Consider the following 20,913-nt stretch of genomic DNA (forward strand, 5'->3'; position numbering starts at 1 on the left):
ATGCAACCTTGACAGGGTCATGTGGACAAGCTCATTTTGCACCACCCGGAGATGCTCAGATGAGGTCCTGTGTCTCACCACAGGATGCCACTAGGCTGCCCAGGGGTCGGGAGCTTGGTGCACTTCCAGGGATGGATGAGAGGTCAGGGCTTCTCCAGGAGGCCTCCTGCCCTCCCTGCCTGGCCTGCTCTTGCCTCTGCAGAAGCGCTCAGAGACTCTTCCTCTGCGCAGCCTCATGTTCCCTCTGAAGTTTCAACAGAGGATTTGGTGGCCGGTAGTGACCTTGAGCAGGGCACACTGGAGGGCACGGCCCATTGAGAAGCTACAGTGGTGCCAAGCAGTTCCTGTTTCCGTCCTCAGAGTCCTCCCCACCCTGGCCTGGGCCTGTCCACAGCCTCTTCCCCTTCTCTCCTCTCCATTCTCCACTCACAAATCAGAACCCTTGGGGGCTTGGGGTCAGGCTGTGCTTCCCAGCTCGTCCACCCTGCCCCCTCAGGGCAGCTGCTGAGCCCCCAAAGGGCCCTCTTGGTTTCCTGCCCCAACCAGGAGGGGTGGTAGCTCCTTGTGTGTGTTTCTAGGTACAGATCGGTGTGTATGTGCACCCATGTGTGTACGTGCAAAACTTTACATATTATGTGTCTTGTGTGTGTATCGGTGGGTGTCTGTGTGTGTACACAGTTGTTTTCTATGTGTGTGTGTGTGTGTATGTATGTGTGTGCGTGTGAACACACACGTACTTTCATTGCCCGGCAGAGTGAAGCTGTGGGCAGACGCCTTCGGCCGGGACCTGTATAACACCGTGACCAAGTACTCAGGCTCTCTCCTGCTGCAGAAGGTCAGCAAGCCCCTCCAGGGAGCTCGCAGGGTGGTGGGAGGGCAGTCAGCCAGGGACTTCCTCCTGGTGGAGAAGCAGAGCCTTCTAATCCCCAAATGTCCATGCTGTAAGGGGTCCTAAAGATCATCTAATCCATTCTCCTCATTTTCAGATGGGGAAACTGAGGCCCAGGGAAGTAATGATTTGCCCAAGTCACAGAGCAAGTCATGGGGGCAGTATGGTGGAGTGGCCAAGAGCAGAGGGTCAGCTCAGATCCCCCAGAGGCAGATGCCAGGAGGGAATCAGATGGGCACGAGATCTATTTGGGGGCTTCTGTGAAGAATAAAAGGGAGAGGGAGCAGCTATGAGCAGAGTGGGGTACAGCCTTGACCCCTGTAGGCGGGGATGGGGAGGACCGAGAAAGGGGTAAGCGCCCTGCAGGGGCTGCTTGGGCAGTGGAAGCAGATGAGCGGGCCTGTGGCCCTCTGCAAGGGAGAGCTTCCCTGACCTCAGTTCTCAGAACCTACAGCCACGCCTCGCACTGGAGTGTGCCCACATGGGGCCCTAGCTGAGGTCTAGCCCACGCCTGGCTCCCGGGCAGGAAGCGAGGCCTGATGGACGGGACAGTGCACCAGCTCCCCCCTCGCCTTTATTTATTAATTGCTTTACTGCAGATTGACAGCGTGCCTGTCCTCTTACTGGCTTATAAACAACCTCATTTTCTCTGATACTTAAACTCCCAGACCCGTTTTAATAATGGCCTGCCATTCTCTATTACCATTTGCTAAGAGCTTTATATTCACGATTTAATTCTCACCACAACTTCATGGAGTACGATCTTCGCCATTTTCTAAATGTTGCTAAGAGCAAATCTCAGGCTTTTATGCCCGCGCGTGGCCACACTGCAGCCTCTTCCGAAGGCCGCTGGGCGGGGCCGGAGGGAGTGGGCGGGGCCAGGACGGGCGGCTCCCTCTCCCCGCCCCCTGCAGGCCGCTGTACCAATGACAGCTCGGACCCACTTCCACTCACGTGGAGCTTCCACCCAGCAAAGCACCAGGTCTTTTGATTTTCTCATTTGTGCCCTCCAATCCCGGGCGAGGCAGATACAGTAATATTGACGTGGCCGTTTGGGGTAAAAGCATTCTAGAGCGTGCTCTAAAGCCATGCACATATCACATCTTATAGATCAGGAAACTGAGTAACTCGCCTGAGGTCACATGGCCACTAGGTTGCCAAATGGGGTCCTTAGACATTAATGACACACACTAGGTGAGAGATACCTCCTGCAGGCCAGAGAGTGCACTTGAACCCAGCTCTCTTAACTCTCCCAGGTTCTCCAGTTCCTCCGGCAGCATGAATACTTGTAGCTGCCGCTGAACTCCGCCCAGGCAGGGAGAATTCCAGTTCAGACGGTTGTGAGAAGGGGCACACTGATACCACGGGGCATCAGGAAAGATTAACTGATTTTCTTGTAGTCCCTGTGAGCAGCTCCAGGGAGGCAGCATGCCTGCATAAAGAAGATGGAAATCTTCCTCCATTCACTGGCTGTGTGACCTTGGTCAAGTTTGTTGACCTCTCTGAGCCTCAGTCTACTCCCTTTGAAGGATATTAACCACAACGTGTCCAGAGTTCCTGGAACAGAGAGAACTTTGATAAGAGGCAGCTATTAATGTTAGTGGGGGAGATTATACCAGAAGGGGAGGGCCTGTCCTTGCCTCTCGTGGAGTCAACAAGACTTCACAGGTGTGAATGCACTAGTTGAGAGGATGGAGGCCGCCCGTAATCATGTACAAGACTACAGGTGCCCATCTCTCCCACTTCCCCCGCACAGAAATACAAGGATGTGGAGCCCAGTCTGAGTATCTCGGAGGTGGATGGCTTAGAGCTGGTGAGGAAGTTCTCAGAGGACATGGAAGCCATGCTCCGCAGGAAAGTAGAGGCTGTCAAGGTACTCTAGGTTCTATGACTTGTGGGGGGTTTCGCTCCACCCCCACGACACCAGAATGTCCCTCAGTGTTGTAGCCCTGCATCCTCTTTCCCACACCATCCTCTTCCTACCTTATAGTGTCTGCCGTATATCCCCATGAGCCAAAAAATCCTTGTAAAGGAGAAAATGTTGAGAGTCAAGGGAAGAGAGGTGGGGGCTGGAACTTGAGCTCTGCCTGAGGGAACCACATCCAATACAGTAGGATTAACCTGTAGTGTTAAGAGGGATTCTGCATCACAACCTCATATTCAGAGACGGGCACGGAGCAAGTACAGAGTAAGGGCTTTAGGGGTCACCAGCTCAGTGAATGGGTGGAGGGATGGCTGGTGGGCAGAAGGGAATATAGCTGGATGATGAGCTCGAGAAGCAAGCTCCCTCATCTCCTCTCCCTTTTTCTCCTTCCCCTACTCCTCCCTCCATGTTCTCCTCTTCTGCATATCAACCCACCCTTCATGGCACCCACGTGTTCTGAGGGCCACCCAGGCAGCAGAGGTACTTATAGTGCTGGGCCTTGTGCTCAGGTGATTCCCACACTGTCCATCCACCAAGCATAAAGGGCCTACCCCAATATCTTTGGGGACCTGGCTGGGTGGGGAGACACAATTCCTGCCCCACCCAGCCAGAAATCTGGCCATCCAAGACTAGTCTTATCCCCAAAAGGACTCCCTTGGGGGAACCAGGAAAACAAGGAAAGAGGAGATGGAGCTAAGATGGTAGATTGTGCAGGGGAGGCTGAGAGCAGGGGTTGGGGAGAGAGCAAGCTGCAGCCTGACCAGTGTGCCTGCCTGGCTCCCCACCTCCCCATCAAAACCTACTTTCTGGGAAGCATCAATGTCAGAGTTTCTGGGGCCTTCTTTCCCACAAGTTACAATGTGAAGCCTCTTTTCTACAGTTTAGGGGAGAGGGATTGTAGCATCAAAGAAGATAACTTGGAGACTGGAGAGCCCATCCTGGACTACCAGGAGGACATTGATCTCACATTCAACCAACACGGGTAGTAATGCTACCTCCTTCTATCTGCAATGCTGTTTAAAACACTTCTCTGGGGGCACCTGGGTGGCTCAGTTAGTTAAGCATCTGCCTTCGGCTCGGATCATGATCCCAGAGTCCTGGAATCAAGTCCTGCATCGGGCTCCTTCCTCAGCAGGGAGTCTGCTTCTCCATCTGCCCCTCCCCCTGCTTGTGCACACTCACTCTCTCTCTCAAATAAATAAAATCTTAAAAAAATAAAAAATAAAAAATGAATAAAGCACCTCTCTGGACACAAACATTGGGATGCAGAAATGCACCACTTCGGGTGCTGGTCACTGTGGTCCTAGAACAAAAGTAATCCTGGCACACTCCCAGAGGCCAGGGCCCTGGGCTCTCTGGGGCTTCAGTTGCACTCTTTCCCACAGCTCCAACTGAGGAAAACCAGCCGAAAGAGTGCTTGCTCTGCGGATCTCCAAGCACCAGGCCCTGCTCCCAGCTGGGTGTTCTGTGGGGGGGGGGGGGCGCTCAGTCACGGGCCCTTCTACAGGGGAGTCCATGGGGAAATTTCCTGCAAAGTAGCATTAAAATTTTCTTTGCCCTGTGGAATTTCTTCCTCACATCCTAGGGTTTGGAGCTTGGATTATTTTACCTAATATACAGTTGTATGGATAGAGACCCAGGTAGGCTTAGTGGCTTGCCCCCTTCAAAGTCAGAATAGGAGCTCAAGTCCTTTCCCCTCCCCAGACTTATTGTGGTATAACTGACAGTCAAAAAATTATATATATTTAAGGTGTGCAACCTGATGACCTGATAGACGTGTACATTATGAAATACTCACCTCAACCACCTCAACCAACCAATCAACATCCATCACTTCACACACTTACCTTTTCCTTCCCGTCTTCTTTCCTCTTCTCCTTCCTTCCTTTCTGCCTTTATTTATTCTTGTATGTGTGATGAGAGCACCCAAGCAAATTTCTTAGCAAATTTCAAGAACACAATACAATACCGTCAGCTAAAGTCACATTATTGTACATCAGTTCTCTACAACTTATTTATCTGGCATAACTGAAACTTTGTACCGCTTGACCAACATCTCCCCAGTTCACCCTCCCTCACCAGCCCTGGTAACCACCATCTTACTCCCTATTTCTATGAGTTTGACTAGTTTAGATTGCACATGTAAGTGACATTATGCAATATTTCTTTCTGCATCTGGCTTATTTCACTTCCTATACTGTCTTTCAGGTTCATTTATGTTGTTACAAGCAGCAGGGTTTTCTTTTAAGGCTGAATAACACTCACACATGTATATCTGTATATCTCTCACATCTTTTTTATCTGTTTGACTGTCGACTAACATTTAGGTTGTTTTCCTATATTGGCTCTTGTGAATAATGCTTCAGTGAGCATGGGAGCACAGGCTATCTTTTTGAGATTCTGATTTCATTCCTTTGGATATATACTCAGAAATGGGATTGCTGGATCGTAGGATAGGTCTATTTTAAGTTTTGGGGGACACTTCATGCTGTTTCCCATATTGTGGTCTCAACTTACATTCCCACCAACAATGCAAGTGTTCCTTTTTCTCCACATCTTCACCAACACTTGTTATCTTACGTCTTTCCAGTAATAGCCTTCTAGTAGGTGTGAGGTGATACCTCATTTGTGGTTTTGATTTGCATTTCCTGATGATTTGTGAAGTTGAGCACCTTTTTATATATCTGTCATTGGTCATTTGTATGCCTTCTTTGGAGAATGTCTATTCAGGTCCTTTCACTTTTTTTTTTTTTTTTTTACATTACTCAGTACTCATCATGATAAGTGTACTCTTTTTTTTTTTTAAGATTTTATTTATTTATTCGACAGAGATAGAGACAGCCAGCGAGAGGGGGAACACAAGCAGGGGGAGTGGGAGAGGAAGAAGCAGGCTCATTGCAGAGGATCCTGATGTGGGGCTCGATCCCATAACTCCGGGATCACGTCCTGAGCCGAAGGCAGACGCTTAACTGCTGTGCCACCCAGGCGCCCCAATAAGTGTACTCTTAATCCCTTTCACCCATTGCCCCCACCCCTCCCATCTGGTGACCACCAGTTTGTTCTCTATAGTTAGAAGTCTGTTTTTTGGTTGGTCTCCTTTTCTTTGTTTGTTTGTTTCTGAAATTCCACATATGAGCGGAATCATATGGTATTTGTCTTTCTCTGACTTATTTCACTTGGCATTACAGCCCCTAGGCCTGTCCATGTTGTTGCAAATGGCAAGATTTCATTCTTTTTTATATTTTATATTTATATTCCATTATATATACCACATCTTTATCCATTCATCTATCAATGGACAAATGAGTTGCTTCTATATCTTGGCTATTTTAAGTAACGCTACAATAACGCTGGTGCATATATCTTTTTGAATTAGTGTTTTTCTTTTCTTTGGGTAGTAGAATTACTGGGTCATATGGTAGTTCTATTTTTAATTTTTTGAGGAACCTCCATACTATTTTCCACAGTGGCTGCACCAGTTTGCATTCCCACCAGCAGTGCACGAGGGTACGTCTTTCTCTATATCCTCACCAACGCTTGTTATTTCTTGTGTTTTTGAGTTTAGTCATTCTGTCAGGTGTTAAGCGATATCTCATTTTGTTTTTAGTCTGCATTTCCCTGATGATTAGTGATGTTGAGCATCTTTTCATATGTCTGTTGGCCATCCAGATGTCTTCTTTGGAGAAATGTCTATTCAGTTCTTCTGCCCATTTTTTAATTGGATTATTTGGGGGGTTTTCTGTTGCATTGTATAAATTCTTTGTATATTTTGGATATTAACACCTTATCAGATATATCATTTGCAGATATCTTCTCCCATTCAGTAGGTTGCCTTTTTTTTTTTTTGATGGTTTATTTCACGTGCAAAAGCCTTTTATTTTGCTATAGTCCCAGTAGTTCAATTTTGCTTTTGTTTCACTTGCCAGAAGAGACGTATCTAGAAAAATGTTTCTATGGTCAATGGCCAAAAAATTACTCCCTGTGTTTTCTTCTAGGAATTTTATAGTTTCATGTCCCACATTCAGGTCTTTAATCCATTTTGAGTTTATTTTCATGTACAGTGTAAGGAAGTGGTCCAATTTCATTCTTTTGCATGTAGCTCTCCAGTTTTTCTGACTGTAGGTTCACTCTGTTGACTGTTTCCTTTGCTGTACAGAAGCTTTCTGGTTTGATACAGACAACAAAAGCAAAAATAGAAATGGGTGATACGGGAGCCTGGGTGGCTCAGGTGGGTAACTGTATGCCTTCAGCCTAGGTTGTGACCCCAGGGTCCTGGGATTGAGTTCCGCATCAGGCTCCCTGCTCAGTGAAGTGTTTGTTTCTTCCTCTCCCTCTGCCCCTCCCCCTGCTCATGCTCTTTCTCTCTCTTGCTCTCTCTCTCTCTGACAAATAAATAAATAAAATCTTTTTTAAAAAATGGGTGACACAATCCCATTCCTATTTTTGTTTTGTTGTCTGTGTTTTTGGTGTCATATGCCTCCCAAAAAGACCAGTGTAAGAAGATTTTTTCTCTATGCTTTCTTCTAGTAATTTTATAATTTCAGGTCTTATATTTAGGTCTTTAATTTATTTTGAGTTGATTTTCATATTTGGTGTGTGATAAGGGTCCAATTTAATTCTTCTGCATGTAAATATTTAGTTTTCCCACACCATTTATTGAAGAGACTTTTTTTTTTTTGCCATTGTGTGTACTTAACACCTTAAAGATCAGTTGATTGTAAATGTATGGATTTATTTCTGGGATCTATTCTGTTCTATTTGTCTATATGTCTGTTTTTATGCCAATACCAACTGCTTTGATTATTGTAGCCTTGTAATATATTTTGAAATCAGAAAGTGTGATGCCGCCAGCTTTGTTCTTCTTGCCCAAGATCGTTTTGGCTACTCAAGGTCATCTGTGGTTCCATATGAATTTTACGGTAGTTTTTTCTATTTCTGTAAAGAATGACGTTGGGATTTTGATAGGGATTGCATTGAATTTATAGATCACTTTGGATAATATGGACATTTTAACAATATCATTTCTTCCAATCCATGAAAAAGGATCTATTATCTGTGTCTCCTTTAATTTCGTTACTTCCCATGATGCTCTGGAATGCTGGCATCCTTTTTTTTTTTTTCCCTTGTGGTAAATACACATAGTATAAAAGTTACCATTGGGGCACCTGGGCGGCTCAGTTAGGCATCCGACTCTTGGTTTCAGCTCAGGTAATGATCTCAGGGTTGTGAGATCAAGCTCCATGCTGTATGTGGAGCCTGCTTAAGATTCTCTCTCCTGCTCCTTCTGCCCCTCCTCCCCTGCTCATGCTCTCGTGTGCTTTCTCTCTCTCTAAAAATAAAATAAATATAAAAGTTACCATTTTAACCATTTTAAAGTGCATAATTCAGTGATGTTAGATACAATCCATGCAACTATCATCACTGTCTAATTCCAGAACTTTTTGTCATCCCCGAACAGAAACCCTGAACTCATTAAGCAGTCACTCTTACTTCACCCCTCTGGCTCCGGTAATCTTTCTGTCAATGGATTTTCCATTCTGGATATTTCACAAAAGTGGAATTATATAATATGTAACCTTTTATATCTGGGTCTTTCACTTCATCAATGTCTTAACATATATCAGAACTCCAGTTATTTTTATGGCTGAAAAAATGCTCCATTTTATGGGTATTCCACATTTTGTTGGGATGTTCATCTGTTGATGAACATTTGGGTTGTTTCTACCTTTCGACTCCTGAATATATATATATTTGTATGTATATGTTACAACAGATACATACGTGAATATAGGTATATACCCACGCACACACCTTAATAGATTTTATTCTTTAAAACAGTTTTAGTTTCACTGCAAAATTCTGAAGAAAGTACAGAGTTCCCATATACCCCTGCCCCACAAATACACAGTCTCCCCAGCTATCAGCACTTCCCACCAGAGTGGTACATTTGTTATAATTGATGAACCTACCTTATCACATCATTATCAGCCAAAGTCCATGGTTTACATGAGGGCTCACTCTTGGCATGGTACATTCATGGTTTGACACATGCATCTACCATTATAGATCATACAGAGGAGTCTCATTGCCCTAAAACATCCTCTGTTTTCTGCCTATTCATCCCTCCCTCCCCACAGACCTCTGGCTACCACTGATCTCTGTACTGTTTCCATAGTTTTGCCTTTTCTAGAATGTCATGTAGTTGGAGTGCAGGATGTAGCCTTTTCAGACTGGCTTCTTTCACTGAGTAATAGCGTTTACCTTTTGGCCATTGTGAGTAGTGCTTCTAAAACAATTGTGCACAAGTTAGTGTTTGAGTACCTCTTTTCAGTTCTCTTGGGTATATTCTTAGAAACGGAAATTATTGAAGACCTGCTGGCCTTGTTTTGCCCATTCATTCTCCCTTTGTGTTCCCGTCCTACAGAATCTGGTAGAGGCTGCTGAGGAGGCTGACCTGAACCATGAATTCAATGAGTCTCTGGTGGTGAGTCCTTCTGCTCCCAGAGCTGCTGCTGGGAGGGTATAATGACTAATGGCCCAACCCCCACCAAGAGCCAGGGTCAGCTGTGTACAAGATACAGAGAGTGGGGGAAGGTGGGAGGTCCCGCCCTGCCTTTTAATGTGCACAGGATTTGTATGAGCCTACAGTAGTTTGATTCTGAAATGCTGGTCTTTTGAGAAGAGATTTATGGATCAGGTAGGAGAAGTAACTATCAAGACTTGGCGGACAGGGGACAGAGTGGTAATCCACCCATTCCATAAACATTTATTGCCCAACCACAATGTGCTAACTTCTGCAAAGATTAAAAAGTCAAGAATCTCATAGACCAAATACTCTAGCATAAGGCGTGTAACAAGCCCATGAGAGTTAGTAAACAGTTACAAGAATACAGAAGGGGAGGGGCGGAGGCTCAGACAGTCCTGCAGAAAGGATGGCATTAGGGCTGGCCTCAGGCTGAGGGGGATTTGAACAGAAAAGGCATGGAGAAGCTGAGGGAAAAGAAGAGACACTGAAATAGGAAGACACAAAATTGAGGAAATTGTGAATGGTCAGCTCTGTATGTCCAGGGGATGGTGAAGTAGAAAGTGACTACGGAGAGATAGGAATCTGACCTCAATTCAGCCCAGAAGGGCACATATTGAAGGGTTTGGGCAGAGGAGAGACACAGATGGATCTGTGCTTTAGAAAGCCCTTGCCGTCAGCAGTGTTGTGGTATGGGGTGGGATGTAGGGTGTCCTGAGGGGGCTGTTCAAGATCTGAACCAGGTGGTATGGAGGGAATGGGGAAGAGGGTCTGATTGTGGCTCAGATTATGGCTCTAAGTGTGGGAATCCAAGTGAACCCCCCAACACTTCTCAGCAGGGCACCGGGGCCACAGGCCCTGCCTCCAGCCCGGGTTGCAGGCTGTTTCTTAAAGAGAGAAGCCTCGCCTCTTAGGACCCACCGTCTAGGTCCCTTGGAGCCTCTCCACACTGGAAAAACACTGGTGGTACCCATGAGGCTGCCTCTGTCTTTACCTCACCTTGGATCTCTGGCTGCCTATCTCTGGCTCTGATCAGGTCATACCCATACATGCTCAACAGAGTGGGGAACTGGAGCAATAATCTAGAAATTTACATCAAAAACCAAGTGGATCAACCATGCACTCCAATATCTGGATATGTATTGTCTGTATGAGTGATGCAGATTACTGCCTAAATTGTCCACGGATGTTGCTGATAAGGATGCTGTCAGTCTGTCTGACCCCATCTCTCACGTCTGAGTCCTCTGACCTGCACCATTTCTTCTTCTCTCTCTCACACTGTGGGTCTCTTGTGTCCACACTGTCTGTCCTGCTCATGTCTGTCCGCCCCTAGTTTGACTATTACAACTCTGTCCTGATCAACGAGAGGGATGAGAACGGCAATTATGTGGAGCTGGGGGCTGAGTTTATCCTCGAGTCCAACACGCACTTCAGCAACCTGATGGTGAACACCTCCATCAGCAACGTGCAGCTGCCCACCAACGTGTACAACAAAGGTAGCTCCCATCCCACCCCTGACCCGGCACTCCCTCTGAACAGCCTGTAGCTCTGAGTTTTAATGCGGTGCCTCCATTCTCCTGAGAAGCCAGGCAGCGTGCAAACTGAGTCTCCAACCTCCTTGACTGAGGAGTACAAGGAAGAGGATCCTACACAAGTCTGGGCTGGGAGAAAGCTCCGTGTTCCTGGATTGGGGGGTGTGAGTGTGGCTCTTCCAGTGTGAGGTAGCAGGCAACTGTGAATAGCATCACTGCAGGCTGTGTGTGCTCAGTGGGTGAGGAACTGGTCACCATTGCTTCTGGTTTCGTTTCCCTGGCAGTTCCTTCTATAATCTCATCCTTTAGACCCAGACATTTTAAATGGAGTCTACATGTCTGAAGCCTTGAATCCTGTGTTTGTGGAGAACTTCCAGAGAGACCCGACATTGACCTGGCAATATTTTGGCAGCTCCACTGGATTCTTCAGGATCTATCCAGGTAGGGACTTCGGGAGACATCTGCGTGGTCTTCTGGCCTTTTCTGGGAGTAAGGTAATAGAGGCATTGAAGACGGACCTTTGCACTCAGACCCCCAGTGAATGGATCCCCCCATTCAAAAGCATCTCCAACCCACATTTTGACACTCTTCACAATATGATAAGCACATTTACAATCAATATCTGTTGATGAATGAATGAATGAATGAATGAATGAATGAAACCATCAAACACCATGGTAACCAGTCCCAAAATGCCCACATTAAACTCTTGTCCCATGAAAAGCACTATGGAAAATGCAAAGTAAGATAAAACAAGTCTTACTCTTAAGACGTTTACATCTAATTAGAGAAATGGAGCATACTCACTTGAAGTGCTCAATAACAATGTAGAAAGTGTCACAGGTTAGTATGTGATTAGTGGCCAACTTAATGGGTGGCATGGGGAAAGCTCCTTTGTCCGTCAATAAAAATAGAAAACAGAAACATCTACCACAAGGCTTGCCTTTTACTCCAACCCATTTTTATATTTTAGCACACTGTCTGAGAAGTCTTGAGTTGCCATGTTTTTCTGAGACAGGAAAGCAGAAAAATCCTAAAGGACCGCTCCGTGTCCCCAGGCTGGAAAAGCCAGCTCCTCTGCAGGAGTCCACAGGGATCTTAGAGCCCATAGAGTTCCCTTTGTTAGCTTGCCCTTCTGTCTCTGCCCAAATCCACACCCAGTCACTGGTTTTTTTTCCTGTTCTCTGGAGCCTCAATGAGCAAGCTCATTCCTCTTCCATGTAATAGCCCTTCAAATGCTTACAGACAAATCACATGTCCCTCAAGTCTTCTCCAAGGTAGAATTCCTGCAAATATTTCTGCCACATCAGGGCTTCCAGAGACATCAACTTGTGTGCAAACAACACAGTCTGGTTATGGCCCATCAGTCTGCAAATGAGGGGGCAATTTCTCACACCTGCACCCACATTCATAGATACATGTCAGCCCTCAGGTGGACAGTAGTGGGTTGGCCATAATCCTTGATCATGGTACGTTGTCACCATGAGTCCACGCAGGCCTATTTCTATTTATTTTATTTTTTATTTTGTTTATAATATAATGAATGCTTGTATGTACATCACCAATGCAAAAACTAGAATGTTACCAAACCTCTGTCTACTTAATATGTTCCTCCTCTGATCTGCCCTTGGCCTCCCAATTCCCCCCAGTCTCACCCTCCCCTAACAGCTATCCTGCACTTCGAACTTACCCCTCCTTCTGAATTTTTTGGCTGTCTGCTTAGTTATTTAGTCTTATCTCTTATTTACAAACACACACACATCTGCTTAAAAATACATTGTTTTGCTCATTTTTGAAATGTATTAAAGTGGTTTTATGTATAGACTTCCAGAGCTTGCTTTTTCATTCAATATTATATTAGCAACATTCATCTGGGTTGTCACATATATCTGTACTTTGTCGATTTTGTTCCTGTATCATATTCTCGGGGGCCAATATATCAGTTTATTCATCCTCCTTATCCTGTCTGGGTTGTTCGTGGTTTTTTGTTTTTCTTCTCTGTTTTGTTTTTGTTTTTTTACTTTTAAGAACAGGGTTGCCATGAGCATTTCTTATGCATGTGTCCTGAGACATATTATAAGAGCTTCTCTTGGACATGTATCTAGGGATGGAATTGCTAGGTCCTAAGATATGTGACCGTTCAGCTATAACAAGAAAGTGCAAAATTGTTTTCCAAAATGCTTGCACCAATTATATTCTCATCAGCCATGAATAAGAGTTTCTGTTGATTCACATTTTCTCAAGCCCTGGGTGTGGTGAACCGTTAACGATTTTTGTTAATAGCACTTTAGTACAAAATGGTATTTCACTGTGGTCTGACTTGGTTTGCTCCATCGCTTGTGAAGCTGAGCGTCTCTTTCTTCATGTGTCATTTGTTGTTGTTTTTCTTCTTCTGCAAAATGCTTATTACGCCTTCTGTCTAATGTTAACCTGTTTTTACGTTTTTATGAAAACCTAACTTGATCATAGCAAATTAGTCTTTTATGCATTGCTAGATTTAATTTACTAGTATCTTGTTCAGGATTTTTTGCACCCATGAGTGAAATGGTCCTGAAATTTCTTTTTCTGTCACTGTCTTTGTCTGGTTTTCAAAGTTTATAAATCTAGCTTTATAGAATAAACTGGGAAGTGTCCCCTCTTTTTCTGGTTTTTGGAAATATTTAAGTAAGTTAGAGTGATGTTGTCCTTCAAAGCTTGTTAGGATTCATCTATAAAACCATATAGGCCTAATGTTTTCTTTAAGGGAAGATTTCAAATTACCACTTCAATATATTAAATACTTGTGGGACTAGTAAGGCTTTCTGTTCCTTCTTAATTTGGTAAAATACTTTTTCTAAGATTCCATCCATTTGGTCTGAGTTTTCAAAACTATTTCCAGGAAGCTATTATTCTATTATCTTTTTAATCTGTGCTGTATCTATAATTATTTCCCCTTTTTATTTATAGTATTACTCATGTTTTCTTTATCGTTCCACCACGGGGTTCTCTGTTTTGTTAGTCTTTCTCAGGAATCATCTTTCGTCTCCCTGGACTGCTCTCTATTGCTTCTTTGTTCTCTGTGTCGTCTGTTTCACTTCTAACCTTATCTCCTCTGCTCCCTTTCCTTGGATCTATCTGCTGTTCTTCTTTCTAGCTTATTACATTGGACACTTAGCTTTAATTTTTGACCTTTCTTTGTTTCTAAAGTAAGCATTTATGGCGAGACCTTAGCCCTAGAAGCTCCATTTTTGCCACATCTCACAAGGTGTGATTAGTAGTGGTTTTTACAATTTTTAAATTATGGTAAAATACATATAACATAAAATTTGTCGCCCTAACTTTTAAAATGGAATTATAATTGATATACATATTATATTAGTTTTAGGCATACAACATAATGATTCTATTTTTTTATACATTATGAAATGATCACCTCGAAAGCTTGTTACCCTTTGTGACTATACAGTTATTACAATATTATTGACTATATTCCCTATGTTGTACATTACATACCTGTGACTTATTTATTTTATAACGAGAAGTTTATATCTCTTAAACCCCTTCACCTCCTTTGCCCATTTCCTAAGCCCCTCGCCTCTGGCAACCACCAGTTTGTTCTCTGTATCTATGAGTCTGTTTCTGTTTTGTTTTGTTTGCTCATTAGCTTTTTAGATTCCACACATATGGTATTTGTTTTTGTCTGACTTATTTCACTTAGCATAATATTCTCTAGCTCCATCCGTGTCATTGCAAATGGCAAGATTTCATTCTTTTTACATTCTTTTTACAGCTGAGCAATATTCCAGTGTGTGTGTATACATGTATATGTATATACATATATATATACACACACACACACACACATATACATACATATATATCTCACATCTTTTTTATCCACTTATCTACCAATGAATACTTAGGTCACTTCCATGTCTTGGCTATTGTGTTAGTGCTGCAGGAAACATAGGGCCTATATCTTTTCCAATTAGTGATTTTATTTTCTTCAAATAAATATCCAGAAGTGGAATTGCTAGATTGTGTGGCAGTTCTATTTTTAATTTTTTTAGGAACCACTGTACTGTTTTCCATAGGGATAGCACCAATTTACATTTCTATCAACAGTGCACGAGGGTTACCTTTTCTCCTCATTCTTGCCAGCACTTGTTATTTCTTGTCTTTTTGATAATAGCCATTCTGACAGGTGTGAGGTGGTATCTCACTGTGGCTTGATTTGCATTTCCCTGATGATGAGTGATGCTGAGTATCTTCTCATGTGTCAGTTGGCCATCTGCACATCTTCTTTAGAAAAATGTCTGTTTGGGTCCTCTGCCCATTTTTTAATCAAGTTGTTTGCTTTTTTGTTGTTGAGTTGTATGAGTTTTTTTATATTGATATTTTGAATATCAACTCCTTCTTGCATATATCATTTGTAAATATCTTCTTCCATTCAGTAGGTTGCCTTTTATTTTGTTGATTGATTCCTTCACTGCAAAATTTTTTTAGTTTGATGTACCCCATTTTATTTTTGCTTTTGTTACCTTGTCTGTCCAAAAACATATTGTTAAGACTGATGTCAAAGAGCTTAGTGACTATGTTTTCTTCTAAGAATTTTATGGTTTCAGGTCTTACATTTAGGTATTTAATTTATTTTGAGTTTATCTTTTTGTATGGTGTAAGAAAGTGGTCTAGTTTCATTCTTTTGCATGTAGCTGTCCAGTTTTCCCAGCACCATTTACTGAAGAGACTGTCTTTCCCATTGTCATGTTCTTGCTTCCTTTGTTGTAGATTAATTGAACATATAATTGTAGATTTATTTCTGGGCTCTCTGTCCTGTTCCATTGATCTGTATGTCTGTTTTATGCCATAGCGTACTGATTCGATTACTACAGCTTTGTAGTATAATTTGAAATCAGGGAGCGTGATTCCTCCAGCTCTGTTCTTTCCCAAGATTGCTTTGGCTATTCGGGTCTTTTGCGGTTCCATACAAATTTTAGTATTATTTGTTCTAGTCCATCCTAACCACCTTTAAGTGTCTGGTTCAGTGGCATTAACTACATTGATGTTGTTGTGCAACAATCATCACCCTCCAGCTCCAGAACTCTTTTTATCTTGCAAAGTTGGAACTCTGTACCAGTTTAAAAAATGACTAACCATTCCCTTTTTCCTTCCAGCCTCCAGCAACCACCATCTACTTTCTATCTCTATGAATTTGACTGCTCTAAGTATCTTTTAGAAGAGGAATCCTACAATATTTGTCTTTTTATGACTGGCTTATTTAACTTATTGTAATGTCCTCCAGATTCATCCATGTTGCAGCCTGTGTCAGAATCTCCACCCTTTATAAGACTGAATAATATTTCCTTGTATGGTAGATCACATTTTGTTTATTTGTTGTCTGCGGATGGACACTTGAGTTGCTTCTACATTTCAGCTATTGTGAATAACGTTACTATGAACAGGGATGTACAAATAACTCCTTGAGACCCCGCTTTCACTTATTCCTGAGAAGTGGAATTCCCGGGTCATATAGCAATTCTATTTTTAATTTTTGAAGCAACTGCCACACTGTTTTCCATAGTAACTATACCATTTTATATTTTCACCAAGTGCACAAGGGTTCCAATTCCTCCCCATCCTTGTTATGTAAAACAAAATTTTTTTTACTCACATCTTAACGAATGTGAGTGGTATCTTGACATAGTTTTGATTTGCGTTTTTCTAATGAGTAGGGATGTTGAGCATCTTCTCTTATGCTTATTGGCCATTTATATATCTTCTTTGGAGAAATGTCTGTTCAAGTCCTCTGCCTATTTTTGAATTCGGTTGTTTGCTTTTGTTGTTCTTGAGTTGTAGTTCTTTATGTTTGGTGGAAATTAACCTCTTATCAAGTAAATAATTTGCAAATATTTTCTCCCATTCTATGGTTCTTTTCACTCTATTGATTATGTCCTCTGATACATAGAAGTTATTGCCTGAGTTTTCGGTGTCATGATAGTGTTTAAATTATCATTTGCTTCTAAACATTTTTTAATTTCCCTGTGATTTCTTCTTTGATCTTTTAGTTGTTTAAAAGTGTGTTTTAAAATTTCCAAATATATCCAATTATATTTATCTTTTCATTATAAATTCAGTTTATTTGCCGTCAGAGAACCTGGCATGTGTGGTACTGATTATGTGAAATTAGTTGAGATGCCATCAAGTATGTCATCAAGTTTTATAAATATTCCATGTGTGCTTGAGAAGAATATGTGTGCTCTAATTGTTAGATGAAAAATTCTGCATATGTTGTTAGATCAAGCTTGTTAATTGTATTGTTTAAATTTTCTATATTTTTGCTGATTTCTCTATCTTTGCTGTTTGACCTTCATTAGTCCCATTGACACTTTCTGTTGTAAGTCTATTTTGTCTGATATCCATAGAGTGATACCAGTTCTTGGTTAGTATTTGGGTGATATATATTTTTTGCCTCCTTTTACTTCCAAACTTCCATGTTGTTTTGTTTTAGTCCTATCTCTTGAAAATAGCTCATAGCTTTTCAGTTTTTATCCAAACTGACAATCTCTTTTACTGGCTGGCAAGTTAAACACATTTACATTTATTGTATCGATATATTTGAACATGTTATTGTATGATTTGTTAAATTTTCACTTGTTCTTCTATTTTTATGTTTCCTCTTTCTCCTTTTTTGTCTTTTTCAATGATTAAATTTTTGATAAATATCCCCTTCCCTCATTACTTCTTTATTTTTCTATCAGTTTGAAACTTATCCTTCTGGCTTTATTTTTAGGAATTACCCCTGCAATTTAATCAGGCATACTAACACAAGATATTAAAATCAAATAATATCTTTACTCTCCTTCCAGTCACAAAAGGGCTTTCGGACTCTTGCACTTAGATTTCTTCCTCCCACCTTGACTTCCATTCCATTGTTATCTAACATTTCCCTTTTTTTATTCCCACAAATTAGATATTATTACTATTACATGAGACAAACATTGCTTATCTGGAATTAACCCTTTGTTTACTATTTTATCTGCCCACGATTCCTTCATGCATCTCAAGCTGTCTTTCCAAGATCATTTTCCTTCTTGAAGTAAATCTTCCAGAAGTTCCTTTCCAGTAGGTCTCTGGGTGGTAAACTGCTCCAGCTTTGTTTATCTACAAATGTTTTATTTTATCCTCTTTTTTGTTTTGTTTTGTTTTTAAATTCATCTTTTTTTTTATGAGTTACATAAATCGTTTCCTGTTGTCATTTCATTTAAACAGAAAAGGCGAAGTCCTTTTGTTTGGGGAGTGACTAAGCCTGCGTTTAATGACACACCCCTGAGAAATGGTTTGCAATAAATAACAGCACAGAGGAACTAGAAACCCCCAAGCAGATTTCAGCAAACAACACTGTTGTTTTCTATCAACACTGTTGTATTCTTTAATGATTGTTTTTGCTGGGAATGCATTTCTAAATTAGCAATTATTTTCTCTCAACACCTTAAAACTGTGTTTCCACTGTCTTCTGGCTTCCATTAATGTTACAAAGATCTGCTATCAGTTTAACTGCTGTTCCTTTGTAAGTATGCTAGCTTTTTTCTGACTGCTTTCAAGGTAGTTATTTATTTATTCATTTATTTGCCTTCGGTGTTGTGCAGTTTCACTACTGTGTGTCCACATGTGGATATTTTGTTTTTCCTGCTTGGGATACACTGAGCTTCCTAGGTCTGTGGATTGGGACTGTTCCCCAGTCCTAGAGCATGCTAACACCAGCTCTGTGACCATTGTCCTTCCTCATGCTCTCCTTTATCTCTTCTCACACCTCCAGCCAGACATGCATTATACCTTTTCACTCTACCCTCTGGGTGAATCCTTCAAATGCATGCATTTTCTCTTTACCTGTGAATAATCCATTATCCATTTTTTCAACTTAAATATTTTTTTTCATTTTTAAATGTTCCATATTCTTAAGGCTGTTTCTTTGTTCCTAATCACTTCTTGTTACATATTCTTCCTGGTGATTTCTCGAACGTAGCTAACCTATACCTTGTATTTGGTAATTCAAACACCTGTAATCCTTGGGAGGCTATATCTGATAGTCCTTGCTTCTGCTGCCTCTCACTCACACTGCCTGTCTCTCATGTATTTGGTAATCTTTGCCTGTGAGGCCATGCCACTTCAAGAGTCAAGCTTCCCCTCCAGAGGACCACTTCTGTCTCTTCTTGGAGTTGAAGGTCCCCCTACCAGGACCACTAAAACGCTCTTCTAAGGTTTTGGTTCAGAGCCAAGACCTCAGACTCAGTTCCCCCTCCTCATTACTGTTCCAAGGATCAGATTGCCCACAGCCGTGCTGCTATAGGAGTATGGCCTTTGGAAGACCCTACTTCTCCCAGCTGCCTGCAGATCTACATCAGAGCCATTGTTACTCAAGCTCCCACCATGCTCTGGTTCCGTTTCTTCCTTCCAGGGCTCCTGGCTGCCTTGGCCTCTGCCCCTCACTCTTAGAACTCTGCTTTCATTTGTCTGGTTTGGGGGCCATGACCCCTGAAAATATCTCCTACGTTTGAGAGCCCAGCAATGCCTCAAAGTGTGCATCTCATCTGAAGTTTAACTGCTGTGGGACAGGATGAGCTCCCAGACATTCATGATACTGCCATTATTATTTTTTCTAGCCCAAACATAACCTACTACAATTTCACCATTTATTTTTCATCTCCTTATTTTGAACCCACTATTCCCAATTGTTAAATCTTTCAACAGACATTCCATCGTGGATCACGTCAGTGTTATCTGGGCTCTGTGTGCATTTACCCAAGTTTCTGAACAGATGAGTAAGACAAAATCGATCCCGGCACTCTGCTAGTGCTCAAGGCAAGATCTTTCATACTCACTCATTCATTTCTTCATTCATGCAACATTTATTGTGCATCCACTCTGCTAGGTGCTGTGTCAGACATTGCTAGGTACCGGGAATCCTTGACTTCAAGGCGCTTACAGTCTTACAACCACATCACTTCTTCCAACGAGCTTAGTTACGCTGAATAGAAGCAGGTGGGCTAGAGAGCTGAGCACCTGGCTGTTTACCACTCTGTCCATGCTTTGCTGATGGTGGTGGGTGTTAAAAGTCACACCTCTTCAAGCTTCCCCTTCTACAACTTGATGTGAGGTTCAGTCACAAGAATCTCAGGCATCACATTTGGGGGTCCTACCTATGAAAGTAACCCCAACTCTGGGTCTAGGTCTGGATCTGGGCAGTGTGGGTGGTAGGTGTCCCTCCATAAGCTGGCCTTCCACCTTGCCTGCTGCCTCGATTTGTAGGTCCCATGCCCTGCTGCCCAGGTCCACTGCTGTCCCTGCACTGGGGATGGCCAAACTGGACATCATCACCCAACCAGTGCTCTGAAGCAGCTTTATTGAGCTGGTGAAAGAACCAGCCTTTATTTCCCCAGGTATCAAATGGACACCTGATGAGAATGGAGTCATTGCTTTTGACTGCAGAAATCGTGGCTGGTAAGAGTTCCAGGGGAAAGGTTTCTGGTGCTGGCATCTCTCCTATAATCTTTAGGTTCTGCCTAGTTCTCCTCTGGTCCCTGCCCCACCCCCACCATCAGCCCAGGGCCTCAAGTGTGTAGAACCTTAACCCAACAAAAGAACAGGAAAAGTTGCCGGCTGCATTCCTCCCTGTCTCTGCAGCTGCCCTTTCTCCAGGACTCATCACATTTGTCTTTCCCACCCCAAACCTCCTCACAGGACATTGAGCTGTCTCTAAATCAACCCTCTGCCAAACTCTCCTCTTCCTCCACACCCCTTCTCTCACAGATTTCAACAAAATCTGAGGGTGGAATCCAGCTGTCTCCCTCCCTGCTGCCTGCCCCTCCAGACACCAGCTGGTCCAAAATAAAGAGGATAAGGGTTACCACAAGGGCTTAACCTTTCTCCCACCTGACAGGCTCATTAGATGTGCACATTCCCAGCTGTTGACCCCTAAATGGTTTTAGAACTATGCTGAGTGTATATGGGACATGATAAAACCTGGCATTGATGAAGCATTGACCAGAACTTTAGGCACACTTGAGCC

The 20,913-nt window shown here is 42.7% G+C and overlaps 1 protein-coding gene across 1 annotated transcript in view; it reads left to right on the forward strand.

The window, feature by feature from the left end:
• Nucleotides 1–20,913, forward strand: part of CACNA2D4 (calcium voltage-gated channel auxiliary subunit alpha2delta 4) — a 109,480-nt gene that overhangs the window by 2,574 nt on the left and 85,993 nt on the right. The window contains exons 2-7 of the mRNA XM_026502817.4: nucleotides 754–835; nucleotides 2,646–2,762; nucleotides 9,238–9,297; nucleotides 10,670–10,832; nucleotides 11,178–11,309; nucleotides 20,285–20,345. Of these exons, the coding sequence (XP_026358602.2) occupies nucleotides 754–835; nucleotides 2,646–2,762; nucleotides 9,238–9,297; nucleotides 10,670–10,832; nucleotides 11,178–11,309; nucleotides 20,285–20,345 (615 nt within the window). The remainder of the gene's footprint in view (nucleotides 1–753; nucleotides 836–2,645; nucleotides 2,763–9,237; nucleotides 9,298–10,669; nucleotides 10,833–11,177; nucleotides 11,310–20,284; nucleotides 20,346–20,913) is intronic.

Source organism: Ursus arctos, unplaced genomic scaffold (genome assembly GCF_023065955.2).
Source record: "Ursus arctos isolate Adak ecotype North America unplaced genomic scaffold, UrsArc2.0 scaffold_26, whole genome shotgun sequence".
NCBI lineage: Eukaryota > Metazoa > Chordata > Mammalia > Carnivora > Ursidae > Ursus > Ursus arctos.